The sequence below is a fragment of the Camelus bactrianus genome, chromosome 34 (genome assembly GCF_048773025.1).
Source record: "Camelus bactrianus isolate YW-2024 breed Bactrian camel chromosome 34, ASM4877302v1, whole genome shotgun sequence".
NCBI lineage: Eukaryota > Metazoa > Chordata > Mammalia > Artiodactyla > Camelidae > Camelus > Camelus bactrianus.
In genome coordinates this window covers 16459812-16482078 of record NC_133572.1, presented here as the reverse complement: position 1 = coordinate 16482078, position 22267 = coordinate 16459812, and the positions used below count along the sequence as shown (strand labels likewise).

General features: G+C 38.2%; 1 protein-coding gene across 3 annotated transcripts in view; it reads right to left on the bottom strand.

The window, feature by feature from the left end:
* Nucleotides 1–22267, bottom strand: part of RASSF8 (Ras association domain family member 8) — a 95804-nt gene that overhangs the window by 11421 nt on the left and 62116 nt on the right. For all 3 annotated transcript variants that reach the window (XM_074357503.1, XM_074357502.1, XM_045510344.2), the window contains one exon: nucleotides 7525–7730. In XM_074357503.1, coding sequence (XP_074213604.1) covers nucleotides 7525–7627 — 103 coding nt within the window. In that variant the 5' untranslated portion in view covers nucleotides 7628–7730. The remainder of the gene's footprint in view (nucleotides 1–7524; nucleotides 7731–22267) is intronic.

The following is a 22267-nucleotide window of genomic DNA, read 5'->3' as shown; positions in this document are numbered from 1 at the left end:
ATGTATTTTACATATAATACATATAAACTACATAGGATATATATAATCTTAACTGGGTGAGTTCAGCAGTACAGGTATTACGATCCTCAGCTTACCAGTGAAGAAACCAAAGCTTAAAAATTTAAAGCAATTTCTCAATGATATGCAACAACTATCTGGCAAATTTAACCATGAGTTTTTTTTATAAGTCTTGAGTGTAGCTATTAAGATAGCTCTTACCATAGAGGATTTATCTTATGATGACAGTGATATAAGAATATCTTCGAGTATAACCTGTCAGCTAGCTGCAAATTCAACCCCCAGTGAAATCATTCACAGTGTATTTTCCCGGTGTATGGATGAGAGTATCACATAATCACAGAATTACTACATATTAATTCAGGATTTACTTAGGATTCCATTATTAATTTACTGCTATTAAAATAATGAAAACATTTATTGATTTCATAATGGTTAACATTTAATATGCCTACTATTTGCTAGGCTTTGTGCTGATTACTTTACATAAATACTATTAACCAAAACAGTAGCTAACACATCACTATAAATTACTGAGACTTGGGGGACTGTTTGCTAATGCCGCAGAATGTCACCCATCCTGACTGACGCATGCTGTGAATTACATGTACTCACACTCATCTTTTATGGATGTGGAAAATAGAGAAGTTACTTAGAAATATGGATGATTACACTACACTACTGTTAGAAGTATCAAAATTGTAAAAGATGACCCTGGCTATAAAAAAGCAGTATATTTTACTACTAAGGATATTTATCTCTTGCTTCAATGTAATTCAGTCAGTAACTGTATTTTCTAACAGTTGTCCATGGAGATTCTAGGGAGTGTAACTAACATAGTGCAACAGTAATTAAAGGCAGGGTTCCTGAAACAGACTACTGGTTTGCATCCCAGGACCCTCCCTACCAGCTGCAGGAGCTTGGGCACGTTATTTAACATCTCTGTGCCTCAGTCTGATCGTGTCCACAACAGGGATCACAACAGTGCCTTCCTCATACGACTGTCATGAGGATTAATGATGTGGAAAATTTAACTCATCATCCAGTAAATGAAAAATGAGACTTTAAAACTATGAAGCATTACGGAGAGTGAAATCTTATTTTTAAAGCTTATCTGTAAGTGCATAAAAAGCATTGTTTGATGTGTCTCCTTCTAGGAAGCAGGATCATGAATGACTCTTCCCTTTTTTGTGTTTTGCTAAATTTCAAAATAGTCTACAATGAATAGTATTACTTTGTAAACAGATAAAAAAACCAGTTTGTAAATTTCTATAATTGGTAATTTATATATGAAATTAAGAGTTAAATGTGACAATATAATATATATTCTTTTCTTCATCTTCTAAAGGATCATATAATCTTAGAGATGGATGGGACGTTAGGTGGTTACTTAGTTCAGCCTGTAATTCACAAGAATTAAAAAAAACTGATTCATTTATGCACAAGTATGTACTGACTGTCTACTACATGCTAGACATAGCCGTAAACTATGAAAATAAGCAATAACAAAACAGTGGCAGGCAATAGAGAACACACAAATGAATGAATGCATGTCTACAGTCCATTATCCAGCAGCTTTAAGGACAGACATGCTAAAAAATCAGAACTTTTTGGATTATAGAAAGGTAATATACTGCTAACCCCTCGGGTCCATGATCACACACATTGAAGACTCTAAAGTAAAATGTATCAAAGGTCACACCAATCTGGAATAAATATAAATTAAAAGCAGTCTCACATCAAACCAGACCAGTTTTTACTACCAAATGAATTCAAGCCATGTCAGGTGTGGCTAACAAATTACGATAAACTTTAGGCTTTCAGAATTTGTTAGGTTTCAAAATGTGGATAATGGATTGTGGCCTATATGTAGTATGTTGGGGTGGGGAGTAAGCACAACAGAGAATGACAGAGATGGGGAGTATGTGAGCGTGTGTGCAGGTGTGTGCGCACATGTGCGTGGCCGGGCGGTCAGGAAGGGGCCCTGCGAGGACATCAGGAGAGTGAAGTTTGAAGACACCTGGGGGCACAGCATTCTCAGCAGAGAGAAGAACAGATGCACAAATGTCTCTGATACGTGGAAGAGGAAAACAATCAAAGGTGAGTGGTAAGAAGGGAGGTGGCGGGTAAATCAGGGATTCGTTGAGGGCCCTGAAGACCATTTCTTATGGACTTTGAAATTTTCTGAGTCTGGAAATCACCAACGGGTTCTGAGCAGAAGAGGAATATGATACATATTTTAAAAGTATTACTTTATAAGAAATCTGTTGAGAATAGGCTGGAGGGGACCAGGATGATGCAGGGAAAAGAGCTGAAAGGTCACTGCAAAAATCTAAGTGAGAAATGGTGGCTCACATCAAGGTGGTAACAGTGGTTGTGGAGAGAAGCAGATTCCGGATACATATGATGGGACTACAGGTAGGACTTGTTGATGGATTAGTTGTAAGGTATTAGAGCAAGAAATGAATCAAAGATCACATAAAGGTTAGATCTAGTCAATTAAAAGAGTTCTCATCTGTTTAGATGAGAAGGAGGAAATCTGAGGATGGGCACAAAGCTTGGGTTTTGACATGTTAAGTCTGAGATACCAATCAGTCATCCAGAACTGTGCTGTTTACTACAATAGCCATTAGCCACTAGCCACATTTAAACTTCAATTAAAAATTCATTTCCTCAGTTATACTAGTCACATTTCAAGCACACAATAGTTACATGTGGCTAGTGGCCACCATACTGGACAGTACAGATATATATATATATATAACATTATCATCCTTGTAGAAGGTTCTATTGGGCAGCACTGTTCTAGAAACTAGGCTTTGAGTTTATTTTTATTTATTTTAATTTAATGAATTTATTTTAATTTACTTCTTTAATTTTAATTTAATTTTTTAAAAATTGAAGTATAGTTAATTTACAAAGTTGTATTAGTTTTAGATGTACAGCAAAGTGATTCAGTTATATATATATTTATATTTATATTTATTTATATTTCTTTTTCAGGTTCTCTTCCTTTATAGGTTAATACAAGTTATTGAGTATAGTCCCCATGTGCTATATAGTAGGTCCTTGTTATTTATCTATTTCATATATGGTAGTGTATATATGTTAATCCCAAAGTCCCAATTTACCCCTCCTCCACCCTGTTTCCCTTTGGTAACCATAAATTTGTTTCTATGTCTATGAATCTATTTCTGTTTTGTAAATTTGTATAATTTTTTTTTAGATTTCACATATAAGTGATATCATATGACATTTATCTTTCTCTGTCTGACTTACTTCACTTCATATGATAATCTCTAGGTCTATCCATGTTGCTGCAAATGGCATTATTCCATTCTTTTTTATGGCTGAGTAATATTTCTCTCTCTATATATATTTGTGTGTGTGTGTATGTATATATATATATATATATATATATATATATATATATATATATATATATATACACCACATTTTTTTCCCCAGTCATCTGGCCATGGACATTTAGGTTGTTTCCATGTCTTGCCTATTGTAAACAGTGCTGCTATAAACATTGGGGTGCATGTATCTTTTCAAACTAGAGTGTTCTCTGGATATATATATATCCAGGAGTGGGGTTGCTGGATTATATGGTAGGTCTATTTGTAGTTTTTTAAGGAACCTCCATACCGCCCTCCGCAGTGGCTGCACCACAGTATATTCCCACCAACAGTGTAGGAGGTTCCTTTCTCTCCACACCGTCTCCAGCATTTATTATTTGTAGACTTTTTGATGATGGCCATTCTGACCAGTGTGAGGTGATACCTCACTGTAGTTTTGATTTGAATTTCTCTGATAATCAGCAATATTGAGCATCTATTCATGTGCCTGTTGGTCATCTGGATGTCTTCTTTGGAGAAATGCCTATTTAAATCATATGCCCATTTCTGGACTGGGTTGTTTGTATTTTTGATATTAAGCTGTAAAACCGAGTACCAACTTTAGGCAAAGCAATGGTATAAGAAAGATAAACAAGCAGGATCCTTCCTTTGAAGGGACTTCCAGAGAAGAGAAAGAAGTAGTAACAAAGACTAAAACTAGAGCTAAGTATAAAATTTGAAAACTGCTTTTGTTGGGGCCAACTCTATGAAACTTGGCTTCTTAGAACAGTCCACGCCACCTTGGGCCCTGGTCCCAATCAATCTGTTTCTATTAAATGCTACCTCTGGCCCCAGTTGAAAATGACATGAGGACAAGATTACAAGAAGTGGGAACAGAGAACAACTGAATCTTTAGCACTTTAAATGGCACCAGGCAACAAAGTAGTGTGAATCAGGAAACTTTCCTTCAGCCTCCTTGATTTCTTCCTCTTCTTCTTTCCCTCTCTAATCTTTTGTTAGCTGTACTTAAAGGTCTAAGCTACTTTGAGGGCAGAAATACATTCTTTTCATATTTCTGGTATGTGATAGTGTAAAAACAAATGCATTTTCTCAACTATAACTTGAGACAGATGAATGGTTGAAGGCTTTCTGTTCCATGTACAGATTTGAAAAGCAGTGTGAACTCTGAAATAATGGCATTTCTGGGACAGTTGATGGGAAAAACAAGTTCGAATATTTAACACTGGGAAGGTTTCAGAAGGCCCAGAGTGAATTAGTGCCCAAGCACGATGCACCCCTGCTGGGCGGTTGAACCTCTTCAAGCCACTTAAGTGTGTCAATCGTGGTTTCACTTTTAGTTACTGTCTCTTATAATTAGAGAATGTGTTCTATTTCTAACACCGAAATATAACGTGTCAAGGCAGACAAAGATCAGAGTGGAAGGGATTTCCCTCTATACTGTTAGACACATTCAAAATCCTTTGTCAAATTATGGTCTATCTTTAGCTCTTTTCTAATTTAATTTTATTGATCCATAACACTGTGTCAGAAAATGTTAGCTGTCACGTATATTTGCAGATTGCCAATTTGTGTACACGTTTTTATATCCTGATGGTTTCCTGAAAGCAATTTTAGCTATTCAGAAAAACTCAATAATCCCTAATCAAGAACAAGCATACACAGTGCCCTCCCATGAGGTAAATACATGGATTTAGAACCCAAGAAGCTATTGTATAGGTAGGTGGCTTCACTATAAACTGTTTAGAAACATCTGCAGTTTTGCTCAGTTAGTCCACACTGCGCTATTAGCATAACTAAGCTTTTACTGTGCTAAGCCACAGAAATTCTGCAGTTCTCTGTTACAGCAGCAATTTCCCCTAATTAATAAACCCTCTGTTATTTCTTATAGGAGAAGGTAAAAATACTATAGAAATTTCACTGAGTGTTTAGACTGAATATCAAGAATTCTCATGACAAGGTAGATAAATATTTCGGTCTGTAGCAGAAGCACACTGAATTTGATGCTGAGAAAACCTCATGGTGCAACAGACGTGAGAATCTACAGTCCTCAGCTGGTTGCCAGCTGAATCATCTCTCGAGTGAATTCTGAATTCACTGAAGTATTTATGATTCAGAAAAAGAGCTGTTTAGCTAGGTTTGGAGAAATATCATAAAGCATCTATATTCAAGTTGTCAACTTTTCAAAACAGTTCTGGGCTGAGTTAGTGAGAAAGCAAAAATGAAGGGATGTAGGTTCAGTTAAAACTTCTTTTTCACTTATTCACAAACAAGTACGCTCTTCAGTCCAAATGGATAAACACACACCCAGTACATCTGGGCAGTTTCCCCTTGAAATTCCGTGTAGAGAGAATGTGGTTCTCATAGAGCTTACTGTACCTTTCAACTTCCTTGACTTTTCTAAAAACTATTCACTGCTGTTGTTTTTAACCACTGCCCATGGCTTGATTCTCAAATATAACAAAGAAAGTTAGATTTGACACTTGCTAATCCCAGTTTTCACAAAGGCAGGAAAAAACCAACAATGCCGAATATTTTTTAATTCAAGTGAGTTATGTGAGGCTTTTAAAAGGGATAATTACTAAATAAGTTGGTTGCAAAGAATACGAAATAAAATTAATTGCTTTAAATTTCCCCTCTTTAATAATTAAACTCAAGTCCACAAATGTAATATTAGTGCCAAATGCAAGAAAGTTTTGTGGAATGTGACAGCCTGGGGTTTTCAGCATTGTTTTAATACACAAGTGTGCTATGCAGTATTTAAGGAAAAATCAAAAGATGTCAGCATTAAAAGAAAGCCTCTATCTTTGTATGGGGCACTGCCAACTTCTAACAGCGCCTCTGCCACAATGCAGGGACACAACCACCTGGACAAAATGCTAAGAGCCACAGTGACAGTGGCTTGTCTCAGTCCTGAGCTAACTTGACGTGCTTCCAATATAAACGAGCATGACATGAAAGTCAACTTTTGATAAGGAGCTCAAAGACAGTGAGGCACTGAGCACCTAGCATGGTGCTAAACACGGTTTCCTCTTAGTACAGCTGACCCTTGAACAAGGCAGGGGTTAGGGGCGCCAACTCTCCAGGCGGTTGAAAATCCGCATACAACTCAGAGTCAGCCAGCCCTCTCTACCCGCAGTGCCTCCACATCTGTGGATTCAGCCGACCTCGAATCGTGCGGTACTGCAGTATCTACTACTGCGGGGAACAGCCGCATGTGAGTGGACTCTGCATTTGAAACCCACGTTGTTCAAGGATCAAGTCTGCATGTTTGCTAAATGACGGATTTAAGACACAAACAAAAACTGGCCCACGTGACTGGCTTACCTGGTGTGTTTATGCCCTCATCATGTTCCAAAAGAAATTAAGGCAACTAAAAAACATGCATAAAATATGACAAAGATGACCCGAGAATAAATAAGGATAGTTGTAACAAGGTAGGTGAATAAGACGGAGCTGGTAAGCACGGATTTGACAACTTCATCTTCACTGTGTAAGATTTTAAAAGGGCATGTTATGTTTCTAATGAAAAACCATGTCATTTAATTTGTCGCATTTGGTTTTCTAAAAGTATTCCGAATAAAAAGGAAATAGGATTCTTCCCTAACGAGGGGGTCCGGGAACTAAAAATCCATGTTTTGGTTCAAGAAAACATCTTTAGCTTCAGAAATCATTGTTTGGGATTAAAAAAAAAACAGGAGAGGAGAAGACAGTGCAGAGCCAGACTCAAGATCAGTGAAGTCTGGGGGGAGGCAGAGAACATGTGTTCACAGATTGACCCGAGCTGGGTGTAGTGGGGGGCAATAATAAGTAAAAGTGTGCCTGAGAGGCTGAGAGAGGAATTACGGAACCAAATGAACAAAACCCACGAGAGGGAGGGAGGGAGGGATGTATGTATGTATGTGTGTATGTGTTTTTTATTTTTAAATCTTTTTTGGGGGGATGAAAAAATGATTCTTTAAAAAAAATTTTTAACACCTTTACAGTGGCACAATTCCTGTAAACTACACATATTTCAGAGCTACAGTTTGATGGATTCTGACAGACCTATGAGAGGTCTATGTTTAAAACAAACAACAGGAAATAACAACAACAGGAAGCAGAAGCAGAAACCACTGTATCTCGGGCACCCCGAGGGGTCACTCACCTATCGCTTGAGCTAAGGCTATGACAACCTCCTGGCAAGTTGTGACTTCGGTGACCCCACAAACAATCCTCTGAACTCCGTCCACCCATACTTTAAGCTCCATGGTGCCCCAGCCAGTCACCCAAGGGCCCTGAGACTGCTCATCAAGGCGTCAGGTCATGTCTCTGGCCATGGAAACACGGAAAAGGCAGAGTCTGCGTAGTCAGCTAAAAAGAGGGAAAAAACATTTTTAATAAAATAAATCTTAACATTTCTTCTCGTAAGTAAATATCACCAACACGAGTTGCAATATATCATAATCCCACCACCATTAACGACCACGGGCTTGCTTGTTCACAGGACTGAACTTAGCAGCGTGAATGCATTATAGCCACCGCTCCTGACATCTCACGGTTCTACCACTTACATAGTCAGAATTTTAATCATAAAGTCACTCTCCATCAACTAACAAAGGCTTACTTACTTGATCAAATCCATTGCTCAACATATAAACTGTTTCTTTTTAAAATTATCTCATTAGGATAATTTCTGAGGTTAAAAAAAAGTTTTTTTTTTGTTATTTTAGGAATCATAAATAATTGAATCAGTTTCCACAGCCTTGTCAGCCTCTGTAAAGGCTTCTTTCTTTTTTGAGGAGGAGGTAATTAGGGTTTTTTTTATTTTTTATTTTTTTAATGGAGGTACTGGGGATTGAACCCAGGACCTTGTACATGCTAAGCATGCACTCTACCTCTGAGCTATACCCCCCCCCCACCCCATAAAGGCTTCTTTCTAACACCACGCATTCCTTTGTTCCATGTGTCCCTTGCTTCCCTCTCTCTGCCAAGGAACTGAGAACATTGTCTCCATCACTGAAACTCCAACACCAAGTGCAGTGTAAGGCACAGGTGTGCAGCAAATATTAGCTAAAGGACATCAATTCCTTTGTTGTCTGACAGCTTCCTGTGTATGAATTGCTTGTCCTTTTTCCACTTATTTAACTGGAATCTGATAATTTCTTTAAATTTAAGAGCTATTCTAATAACATAAATCTTAACCCTTTTATTTTCCTTGCTGTGCTTCCCCAGTGTTTGATATTTTGTGTAGCTGCATTATAAGTGAAGCAGAAAATTTCACATTCTCATATGGTCAAACCAAATGCCTCGACTTCTTCTATTGACTAGAATGTTATTATTAACCTACAAAAAATCAATTACACAAATTCTTTTTCCTGTGGGTTTTTAAAATCTCAACTCTTCCTGTGTTATATCTTTAATCAATCTATGATTTGTTTTTCCACTGTCCTGTGATCTTCCTGTTTCTTTGCTGGTTTTTTTGAATGTTAAAGTTTATGGGATGTAATAAACATTGAGTTAAGTCAAGAAAACATTTAAATTTGTTTAAAGGTTTACAATGGAACTGGTGTTTCAGGATTAATGACTCATTTAAAAGGTTATTTAAAAATAAGAACTTTTCCTGTAAAGTAGTATTTACTACAAATAGTAACTTAGTCCTTACACATTTTCTTAAAGGACCTAAGATGGTTCTAGGCCACCTGGTCACCTGGGTAGATGAGTCAGAACACATGTGAGGTGACAGAGAATAAACCTAGTTACTTTTTCTAGAGAAGATACAAAAATACTGTTTGTCTTCCTGAAAACAAGGGGAACTGACTGTTAACTTCCTAGTACGCTGCTTCAGCTCTGCCTCCCCTGCAGCCACAGGGTGGTTGCATAAGCTCCCCAGATGCCCAGAAAAAGGGCCATTTGCCTACAACAAGCTGATTCCCATAACTGAGTCCCATTAAATGTTAACATTTCTGGGGAAAAAGCGTTTCTAAGCCAAAGAAACGTAAGAAATCCAGTAAATAACGTTGGAAGAATTCTTTTGCAGCTAGACCTCTCTGAGCATTTTATAGGCTGGTGTGCACTCCCAATTTCAAATAAGAGGTTTATATGCTACTGTCCCCAACCCATTTAGAGAACATTCAAGGAAAGGAAATTTAAGAGTTCTGGCTTAAAATAAGATTTATCTTCTTCTTTGCTAGGCAACTCTATTAACTAAAAATAGAATATTATTCTTTCTTGGGATAAATTAAGATAAAAAATGGTCAAACATTAATATATCGTGTTAAATTAATACATTAAAGCTAAATTATTTTATTCAAGTAAAACAGCTGGATTATAAAAACTCAGCTGAATTAAAATTTATTTAATACCCAGTCCCTTATTCTTTATTAAAAGGTATTAAACTTAAGAAATCTAACAAAACATCTCATTAAAAGTCATCCTCCCCCCAAAGACAAAGAAATCTGTCATTTAAAAGAAACAGGAGGCTCACTGTTAAGTTCCATGAAGGTTTCAGTACATTATCACATATTTTCCTATCTGAATTATCACTGTTTCACCTTGAACTTTTAATCATTAAGTCAACACAAATGAACATAAAACACATGTAGAGCTGTTAAATATTACAGAGTGTAGTAATGTTGTGGGAAAACACTCAGTATAAATAATACTGCTTAGTTAATATAAACTTGCAGGGTATTTATCCTCTTGATCAGAGACTTCCTACCACGGCTCATAACAGAGAAGACCACCATCTGCGTTTTTTAACACCACTGATATCTTCAAACTTGAATCCTTAAGGAGGGTAGGAAATGCCTTAATGGATCAGATCAATGAACCACATGGTCCAAAACTTTACTCTAGGGGGGGCACATTTTTAGATTCAGGTTTCAGTCAAGTTTGGGGCGGTACTGACAATCACCCCCAGCTTCCCTCAAAGTCATGGTTATTCTTGAGAGTCATTTGAAGAATCTCTCTTCCCAGCAAAGACCCCTAGTACTTTCTTCTAGAAGCTACAACCCTGTTCTTTTCTTCATACTCTCCGAGTCCAACTCCTAAGCTCTGCCCCCAGCCCCAGGACTAGACTAGAGGGGAAAACGAAGGCCTACACTGCAGGTGCGTGTGGTAGACTGGTCATCATTGGAACCAAGGACTCAGGAAGCAGAAGGGCTCTGGCATCTCAGCTGGAATCTGGAACACATTTTTCCATGGAAACAGTGATGCGGGTAGAAGTCTTAAGGTATTAAGGTAGTTCAGTCGTTGTTTTCATTGTGAGGTTTCTATGTTCAAACCACTCTTGTGTAAATAATTTTTATAATGAAGAACTAGGTTTATTCAGTAACTTGCTACTGGGGAACAAATGTTCTTTTAGCCAAGAACCACTTACTATCTTAAAAGTCTGTTGGACTCATGTACCTATGGTCGATTAATCTATGACAAAGGAGGTAAAAATATACAATGGAGAAGACAGTCTCTTCAACAGGTGGTACTGGGAAAGCTGGACGGCTACATGTAAATCAGTGAAATTAGAACAACCCTCACATCATATACAAAAGTAAACTCAAATGGTTTAAAGACCTAAGTATAAGACATGATACCATAAAACTGAAAGAGAACATAGGCAAAACATTCTCTGACGTAAATCATAGCAGCATTTCCCTGGATCTGGCTCCCAAGGCAAAAGAAATGGAAGGAAAAACAAACAAATGGGACCTAATCGAAGTTAAAAGCTTTTGCACAGCAAAGGAAATCATCAACAAAGCAAAAAGACAAACTATGGAATGGGAGAAAATACTTGCAAACAATGCAACTGACAAGGGGTTAATTTCCAAAACATACAGACAGCTCACACAGCTCAATATCAAAAAAACAAACAACAAAACAACTCAATCCAAAAATGGGCAGAAGACCTAAATAGACAATTTTCCAAAGAAGACATACAGATGGCCAATAGGCACATGAAAAGATGCTCAACACTGCTAATTACTAGAGAAATGCGAATCAAAACCACAGTGGGGTATCACCTCACACTGGTCAGAATGGCCATCATCATAGTCTACAAATAACAATTGCTGGAGCAGGTGTGGAAAAAGGGAACCCTCTTACACTGTTGGTGGGGATGTAAATTGGTGCAGCCATTATGAAGAACCGTATGGAGGTTCCTTATAAAACTAAAAATAGAGTTACTGTATTATCTGGCTATCTCACTCCTGGGTACGTATCTGGAAAATACAAAAACTCTAATTCAGTTAGATACATGCACCCTGATCTTTTCTGCAGCACTGTTTACAACAGCTAAGACATGGAACAACCCAAGTGTCCATTAACAGAAAATGGCTTAAGAAGATGTGTGTGTACATACAGACAAACAATGGAATATTACTCAGCCATAAAAGTAAAATATTACCATTTGCAGCAACACAGATGAACCAAGAACTTATCCTACTAAGTGCAGCAAGTCAGACAGAGAAAGACAAATACTATATGATATCATTTATACGTGGAATCTAAAAAAATAATACAAACGAATCTATACACAAAACAGAAATAGACTCATGGACATAGAAAACAATCTTATGGTTACCAAAGAGGGGAGGGAGGGACAAATTTGGAGTATGGGATTAACAGATAAAAACTATTACACATAAAATGGATAAGCAACAAGATTTACTGTACAGCACAGGAAATTATATTAAATATCTTTTAACAGCCTATAATAGAATAAAATCTGAATAACAATAACAGAATCACTTTGCTGTATACCTGAAACTAACACAATATTGTAAATCAATTATATTTTAATTCAAAAAAGTCTACTGGAATCAAGCACCTACATTTGTGGGGACATATTTCCCCAAGACTGGTGCTTTAATAAAGCAATTGCAGTCATTCCTCACCATTCGTGGATTCCTTACTTGTGAATGCACCCACTAACCAAAATTTACTTGTAACCCCAAAATCAACACTTGTGGCACTTTCATGGTCATTCACAGACATAATATAGTGATGAAAAACTGGAGTTGCCTGACCCATGTGGTCCCAGCTGAGGCCGGACAAAAGCAGTGCTCTGTCTTGTTTCAGCTTTCATTTTGTCAACACGTGTCCTTTTCTCTGTCTATTTAGTGCCATGTTTTTGCATTTTTGAAGTTTTTTGTGGGGACTTCACTGTTTAAAGTGGCCCCAAGCATTGTGCTAAAGTGCTGTCTAGGGTTCCTAAGCGCAAGGAGGCTGTGATGTGACTTACGGAGAAAAATATGTGTTGTTAGATAAGCTTTGTTTGGGTGTGAGTTACAGGGCTGTTGGCTGTGAATTCAATCTTAGTGAATCAACAGTATGTATTAATAAAGCGTCTTTAAACAGAAACACATAAAACAAGGTGATACATTGATCAGCTGATGAAACTGTTATGGCCAAAGGTTCCTGCAAATAATGAAAATTGACTGCTAACTTTAAATGTTATAACTTCCTTTGGATGGCAACCATCAAGCAGCTGAGCAAATTCGTTTATTCCCTGAACAGGACACACAAGCATACAGGTGGCTTATTGACAATTTTAACATTTTCTTCACTGTTGGTTTTGCTCAAGATCTGAGGTTACTGCATGTTAAAGAATTCTTTGTAAAAACAGTATACAGATAAACTGGATAATAAGCAAATCTTCACCGTCAGGCTAGTTAATTTAATTAAATCAAATACTGATGCTAGCCGCCAGTTCTTTTAGCATCACAGAGAAAGAGATTCAGCACAATGAACGTGATATATTCTGCATAGTACTTACTAGAATTACCAATAATCAGATACTAACGTTCTCCTTTGTATAGAAAACTGGTAAAAAAAAAATACTAAAGGGAGTTTGTAATAATTATCTCATCCTAAAACGAATTTGATGGGTGAATTAAATGAAGTTATGTAGAATAACTGTTACCATCTAAAAAGGTATTAACTTTTTAAATGTTCAAGTGATGACCAAGGTAAGGAACGAAGTGTCTCTGGGTACCTGCTGCCTGGAGAAATGGGAAAGGAACTGAAGAGGGAAAAAACAGCCTGGAAAATGAAGCAGGACGAAACACAACATGGGAGGAGGAGGAGGAGGAGAGAGAGAGTGAAAACACTTAAGGAAAAAGGGAAGGATGAGAAAACAGACTTTGGTAGGTACAGGTAACAGTTTCTAGGACCCTGCCTCGGATGCCAGTCATCCTGCCCCTGAACTGCAACGCTCAGGTGATGCCTGTCTCTGACACTCTTGTTCTGTATTTTGCAAACTCAGTTACATGGACGCTGTTTTTAGCAAACCCATTATTTTGCTGTAACGCCGTTCTGCAAATGGTGTCACAGGAAGTGGGTTGTTATAAAAAGGTTCCCAATGTCAATAGTGGTGTCAAGGAAGATGACCTTAGTAATATAAATAAGCGGCTCCCAAATGAAATCTTGAGAACAGCAGTCCTGTGAGATGCATCACGGGGAGTAAAGCTCCCCAGCCCAACAGTTTTGGGAAACGTTTCATAACACGTCGTCTCTGGGAGGCAATGCGCAGTAAGATAAAGGTTCTGCACCCCAAGGAGGAGAAGATAGTCAGACTTTATTAAACTGACTCAGTGACTTAGCATGGGGGGTGGAGGAGTGGAAAGGGGGCACAATGTCTATAAAATATCTGTACTTTATACTATAGGATACAAACTACTGACTTTTACAAAATATGCTTATATATAAAAATGAGATTCCTGCCAGCCCTTTACTGTATCTTCATTGAAGCACCCAGAAGTGGTGATGGATATACTGCTTGCAGTTTTACTTGTAGAAACAATAAAGGACAAGTGAGCAAGTTTAACAGAACCCTAGTTTTGCTCTTTCTCTTACATGAGAAGTCCTCACTGCCATGATAAAGCCTGCTCTTCTAAAGACAGGTTTTATACTTTTCTTTTTAGAGACCTAAGTCATAGGATTTTCTTTAATAGTGTGTTTTTAAAAGTTCACAATGCTAAGCATATCTGCATTTTAATGATTAAATCCAATCAAGCCATGCTCTTTCCTGTATTACTCACCATCCTCAGGTCACGGCACTCACACACACACAGCAATCTAACGTTTCCCAAATCCGACATGTGCAAGTGGCCGCTCCACAACCACGGCCAGGGCTGGCTGAGTACTTACCACATGCCAAGCTCGGAGCAGCGTGCACAGTGCAAGTTCCGTGAGTCAGGTATCATCGGCCTCATTTTAAACGTGAGAAAAGTGAGTCTCAGAAAGCGTAAGTAACTAGCTCTCCCAAGATCATGAACCTAATAACTTAGGGACATATATTCAAAACTGGGGTGAACAAAGAAGCTAAGAAGTGAATAAGGGAGGCCAAAAAAGACTGAACAGATGCACTCTGGTACTTTCACTGTAAACCAAATCCTTCTAATGAAAGCATGTCTTTGTTACTGAATCTAGCCACAACAAGAGTAATAAACAGCTAACACTGACTGAACTCTTCCAATATGACAGATGGAAAAGTTAACTGTATATCTCCATCTATATAATTTTATTTAATCTTTTCAACACTCATCTACAGCTCTACGTGACATGAATTATTATGGAACAGCTGAGGAAACCGAGGCACAGAGACATCAGTAACTCATCCAGCCAGCAAGCGGCAGATCCAAATCCAATCATGCTCCTACCTACTGAAAAGTTACTCATACTTAGGAAATAAAGTTACTGGTAAAGTCAGCCAGGACATCTGTAATCATCAGTCGTGGCTCCATCACATCAGATGTGACCATGGGGACTATAAATTCCAACACCACTAAGCTGAATGATACACTTGGCTGAATTACTGCCACAGAACTGAGAAGTGAGGAGCTGATATTCAACAGTCCAACCAGAATCAGAAAGGAATGATCCCCGAGGGTCCTGCAGGAAGCTGCCCCTGCCAGGCCCCCCCTGTCTCAGTAAAGCAGAAGCAGAGCTTGGGTCTGAATCCAAATGTTATCAGGCTTCCAAAGTCTGCGTCCCTTCCACTAGAAAAAGCTGTCCACAAGGCAGAATCATTTTCCTTCTCCCTACCAGAATAGATACTGGCTACTTCATTGGTGGTTTTTATCCATCTGTGTGGCATCAATTATAGTTTCCAATCAGGTATGAGGAATTCTATTTCCTGAATTGAGTACTTATGACATTCTGCAATGAAACCCACTGTTTCACATAATAAGAGATAAAAATAAATTTGTTTTTCATCTACAGACTTCTCACTCATGATACCATAAATATTGAGCCCATCAGTTCTGACACACAAGCCCATTTTTACAGTGACAATGAATTGAGTGTGCAGACTTTTCAACAAAACATCGTTTTGACCAGCGGCTACAATGGTGACTTTAAATAGCCAAACTTTATGTATCAAACATGCTCCTTTGCAGGTATGCATTTCTAAGCTATATTAGTATTTTAATATTTCAAAGCCAAAATAATATAACTCGGGGAGGAAATAGTAATGTATAAATATATAAAATTAAGGAAAAAGTGAGTGCCTGGTTCCTGGGTCAAAGTGGTTGTCAGACTATAAAACTTTCTACTAACTTCAATTCTAAGACTTAATTAACACAGTATATAAAGTAGAACAGCTGGTCTTCCTTAAATACAATTTGGTTCCACACTCCTGCTCGGAATCCTCCGATGGCTCTCCCCTGCCACCAGGAGTTGGCTTACAATGAGGGCTACAGAGGCGCTGGTGGCCTTGAACTACACTGAATTGTTCATTTCTGTGTGTTGGTCTTAGTTCGTTTCCATCACTTCTATGACATCCTTTAGTACCAACCAAGTGGACCTTGTCTCATGCCACCCATGGCCCCCTGGCCTTTCCATGCCGTCTTCTACTGTGACCAGTGGATAAAAGGATTAAATTCTTTAAGAGTATGGAAGGCAGAAACTATACCTGGCAAAATTAAACATGCCAGCTCTCTAAGAATCTCTGTTAAACTAGAGCTATTTCAATTCATAGAGAATTAAAAAAGTATTCATTCAAACAATCTGGAAAGGCAGTTTTCCTTTAATCTTTAGGACTCAAAAATAATTTTGCTTATTCTATGTATTTCCTGGAGAAAATCTAAGTCAACTAAATAATGAAAGCCCCAGATGGTCTACAACAATAGGTGAGGCTCTGGGTGATAAGCTCAAGGAGACGTATACTTCGGAGATATTGCTTGTTTGGTTCCAGACCAAAAGAATTGAGCTTCACAAATTATTTGGTTTCCCAGTGCACATAAAAGTTACATTTCTAGTATACTGCAGTCTATTAAGCGTGCAACATTATGTCTAAAAAAGCAATGTATGCATCTTAATTAAAAAATACTTTATTGCTAAAAAATGCTAACCACCAGTGAGTCTAATCTTTTCGTAGTAACATTAAAGATCACTGATCACAGATCACCATAATAAACACAGTAATAATGAAAAAATCTGAAATATTGCAAGAATTACCAAGATCTGACATAAAGGCATAAAGGGAGCAGACGCTGCTGAAAAAATGGTGCATACAGATTTTCTCGATGCCAGAAACCTAAAATCTGAAAAAACACGCTATCTGGGAAGCGCAATCAAATGAGGTATGCCTGTAACAGGTACCTTCCATGTAGTAAAATTCTAATAGAGATTTTAATTATTCAGTGTAATGAAACAAATAATGCTATTCCATAATGCTCTACACTTTATTCCTCACATTGTGTTAGGTGTCACTCTCTTTAAAGATATGCAGTGTGCTGCTCTGCATCTAAGCTGGGGAAGTTTTGGGCTTCAAACAGTCTAGGTTACTTTATGGGCATTCAGTATTATTGGAGGAGACAGATGCTAATTTTGAGAAGTGCACTGTGAAATTTCAGGGCAAAGGATCTGATGATATTTATCCTAGGTATTGTCAGTGATGCTGACTAAAGTGGTCCTCCGGGGGACAGTATTCTATTCAGAAAATCAAAAAGCCCCCGTCCTTTACTGAAACTGCAGCATCAAGGTGAAGGTGGCTGGGGGACTGGAGATGGCAGACAGACTGAATGCGGGAAGCCACACACCTCACCTAGAGCACATGAATGAGGATAAATGGCCCCACTGTAGGGTGCACACCTAAAGCAAAGGGCTGTTTAAGATCCCAAATTAAACTGCTTGTTCAAGGGGGAAAAGCCCCCAGTTTTTGTTATGTTCAAGCCAATTTATCTGCATTTCATTAGTATATCTAATTTCCACCATGTGTTTATATTCCATCAACTGCTACATTTTCAGAGCAGAGAGCAAAGCTCAAAGCACCGCTAATCCAGCAGTTACCCTGGCGAAAGGTGACCTGCAGAAGCATCACCCCATGGAATGAAATGGATCAAAAATGCGGCCGAGTATTACTCCGGCGGTCACTCAGAGCCCCTCCCTGCCTCAGCGAGGTGCAAAGTGGGAGTAAAGCAGCAGTGAGGTAATAAGTCACCATTCAGACAGAAGGGGGCCGTGGGAATGCTATTGGTATAGTGCACGTGCCTAGCAGCTGAGAAAAGCAGATTTTAAAACAAACATTTTAGTTAAAGTATAACATACTATAGAAAAATTCAGAAATTTTAAGAGTGATGAATATTCACAAAGCACACACACTAGTCTGTCTAATCACTTCCAAGATCAAGAAGAACTCGGCTCCTAGTCCCGACCCCTCCCTGAAAGGCAACCAGTATTCTGACCTCTATCATCACAGACTAGTTCTGCCTGTTTGTGGATTATACGAAGTGGTGCCTGGTTTCTTTGGTAGCAGGATGTTTGCTGAGCTTCATCCGTCGATGTTCGTGCTTTGTTCTCTCTCACTGCAGGAGGGATTCCCCATTGCAGAAATATACCACAATGTGTTCATCTGTCTACGGTTGATGGACAGTATGGTTGTTTCCAGTTTTTGGCTTTTACAAACTAAGCTGCTTTGAACACTTGTAGCTTGCAGTAGGATTGCTGCCCTCTGCGGTTGTCTGCCAACTGATTCCTCTGCCTTCCCTCCTGTCTCCCCCCTTGCACATCGGTTTTATACATTATTGCTGCAGAAAATCTTTCTTAAATACAACTTTGATTCCACATTCCTACTCAGAATTCTCCGATGGCTCCCCATTGCCCTCAGGGTAAAATCTCAACCTCCCCTTGATCACCCTGCAGCTCTCTCAGCTCCCCTCAACCCCTCTGCCAAGGCATTTTGTGTCTTCGAATCTATCATTCACTCGAGGATCTTTGCCCTGTGTATGCTGCTTGCTCTCCTTCCTTCGAAAAGGCTTCTGATTCTTGCATATCCCCTTCAAACTCACTTTTATCTCCTTCCATGCATCCTCCCCCAGTCTTTCAGCTCCTGTTTTGATCTAGTGGTGGCCACTCTCTCCTGTGCTTGTGTTTTGGTCTTACCATGGCAACTGTGAAGGGCTTATCTGCTTAACTCCTCTGATTCTCATTCTACCTCCTGAGCCCTCCAGCCCAGTGGCTGACACACAGTGGGTACACTGTATGTGCTTGTTGATTAACACAGGTGCAAGCTGCTCAGGACAGGAACTACAGTTTACATTTAACTGGGGGGAAAAAAGCACAGTACTAATGGGAAAGTGACAGTGTGAACCTAGAGGTGACAAAATTGGCATTCATGTATTTTAAGCCCAGTAAAGCCCTGCAGTATTGACTTAGACTCCTGGAATAAATATTAAATCTTACCATTAATGACGCTACTGTGACTATCACACCACATTGTAAAATTCGTTAATATATCCCAAGACAATACCTAGAGAAGGAATACTTTTGTTTGAATGTACAATTTGTGGTTTCCATGTAATCTTAAATAAAACATTTGATTGAAATAATTTTAGGGAAATTAATTTTTAAATACTTGGTGAAAGGAAATGTGCAAGTAAATCATACTTATGAAAGAGAGAAAAATAACTGCAAAAAATAAAGTCCAAGGTTGTTCAGAAATGGGAAAAAAAATCAGTGTAGTATAAAATTCTCCTGACACAGCTCTTTCTCAATAGCTTATCACTTAAGCAAAGCTTTTCCCTCTCTAAAAACAAATTAATCAAAATAGGTCAAATGTCACCAGGGAAGGAGAAACACATGCTCCACCCTACAAAGTAAGAGAGTTTAATAACAAGAATGTAAAGAATCTAATGAAATCAAACCAAAGGAACTGATGAGAGTAAACAGCATAGACTTCTCAAGCCATCTTCAGATTCCGGTTTATAAACTACCTATCTGAGTAACTTGTTGCAGATTTTGAATAGACCCATAGATTGACTGTGGTTAATATCCTCCCCCGTTTCATAACTTGGGATTATACAGAGTGAACACAACATATGGTCTTTTCCCAACTGTTCCTTCAAATATGTCATTTGTTTTCTCAGTCAACAAGTTCTTAAGCTATGTTTAGCTTCTTCCGGTGGGGAAAAGATAAACAAACCTTTCCTGATTTACAATTACATTCTTTCAGGCTAGAATTAAACAAACATATGCCTCATTTCATTTTTAACACCAGACTCTAAGGGTTCCAAAACATTCACAATAACTCGTCATTCATTGTCTTAGTACAATTCTGCCATAAATGAAAAGTTAACTAAGTTTTGGATATCTTGAGTCTGTAAGATCAATAAATATTTCTGTACAGCGTCGGTAAAATTAGAAATTTGCATCTAAAACTGAGAAGACAGATCCAACACATCAAAGTGTCAGAGAGGTGACATAAAGCTATAAAATTCACTCAAGTGTACTCCAATTATGCCTTTAAATAGTATCTCTTTAGTATTATTGTACAAATTTATATCAAGCTATCCTATGTTTCCATTTTAAGACTAATCTAGACTTGCAATTACATCTTTTAATGTATGTATACACACGTGTATATATTTATGTATATGAATGTGTGCGTCTATATCACGTCATGTATACACACACACGAGCACACACATACACACATTCATTCTCGCTCTCTGCTCAACTATAGTTTAAAATAGAAATCAGGGTTCTCCTCCTTCTTTATAACTGTTAATCTTGTGAACATACTGTATGTTCATTAATGAAGGAATTACCCAGTGGATAACTGCTCAAGTTATATAACTTCCCAATATCAAAGCCTGGAGGCTTATGCATTTCTGATTGCCTAAATCTCCACAAATCCATAATAATATTAATCCAACTGATTTCCCAAAGGAGCAAAATAGTACAGATCTCTAAGGCACAAATTCAATAATGAAATCCTCTAAAAGCTGTATATATGAAAACTAACGTAAGCAAACCCACGGCTTGTGTTCAATGTGGCGGATAACAACATATTCAGGGGAGGAGGGAGATCAAATAAATTACTTAAATTTCAGGCTATGGGACAAAACCACACAGAGTAAAACTATGCAAATCGTGGTCTAACGAAATAAAACATGCATGTTAGTTCTGTATAAATGTATTCAGTGCTCAGGAAACAATACAGAGCCAAAGTCCAATAAAAAGTCAGCAGTGACCTCATTAGTAAAATGGGAACCAAGGACTCAAAGCCTAAGCAATTTACAGCTGAGGATGCGGGGCGAGGAGAGAAGCATCACGGAGCTTTCAGCACTGTCACCCGGGGTGAAGGTTTCACGGTCAAGAGGAATCTATAGCCAGTCAACTGAAACACTAGCAGAAGTTAAACTTGGACTCTTTTTAGAAGTTTTTCCACTGCTCAAAATTTACCTGGTAGTGGCAGAATGACTACGAGTATGAAGTTGCCAATTATTTTTTAATTCAAATCCAAGGAACCAATCATTTGCACTTAGCTATTGAACCAAAAACCTTATGTGAAGGAGATAATCAATGTCCTGATTTTCTTTTTTAAAATCAAGAATACTAATATGTTTAAAGTTATTATTCAACAACAACTAAAAAGGCCATTGTTTAAATGAATTCAATACTCAAATTTGTGGACAGAATGATCAAAGTCAAGAAAATAAAATTATAATTTAGCTTTAAATACACAGTGTGATTCACAGGCTCTGTGTTAATCACCAGGGTCAGACATTCAACAATACATGACTATATAGGAAAAAAAATAGCAAATATTCTTTTTCTTTCTATAGTTACTTATTAAATCTAGGCAAATCAGTTGATTTATCTAAATTAAGCCAACAGTTATAACGTTTTATCTAAACAAATCCGTTTAAGAACTAAATAACAAGTAAAAGCCAAAGTCATTTTTTTAACTCTCATGCCACAGAGAGATACCTTCAAAGGTAACAGGCTAAGAGCACTGACGTGAAAATCATCATTGGAAAAATCAGTGGGAAACGACATTAAAATCATCAGTGACCAGTGCTGTTACAGGCCATGAGGTTTTACACTACAGGCTTTAAGTTACAGTGTGAGAATAATTACAATTCTGAGACATCACTTCTGTTTTTTACCTTGGAAAATTCAAACAGTGTTGATAAGTGTTAGATAATTTATAAAGTTAGGCAAAGCAGTTACCACTATGATTTTGTAACATTCCCTCCTACCACCAAAAACAAAAAACAAAACTCTAAAACAGCTGGTTAACTGATCTGTACAAGAGTTAAAAGAAATAAGTAAAGAACTCAGGTCTCTAATCTTCAGTCCTCTAACACCCAGCCCCAACAGGAGCCTGCCATAAAACTCTAGCCACTCAGACCCCCGTCATCTCCCCAGACTAATCCCAAGGGCGCTGTGAGCAGCAGACGAACAAAGAGGCCGCTTCACACCTGCCTGAGCAGAACCAAGGCATGGAGATTGTCCTCTCTACTTAGCAAAGCTAATCCTTCTGGAAATGCTGTGTAAGTCCCCTTCTTCACCTTTCGAGCCTGACCCTGAGCAGTTCATTCAGTTTCACTCAATTTCACGAGAGGAGGAGCCTCACAGGAATCCCCAGCCTTGGATGGTGTTCCCAGCTCAGTCACGAGGAAGGCCCG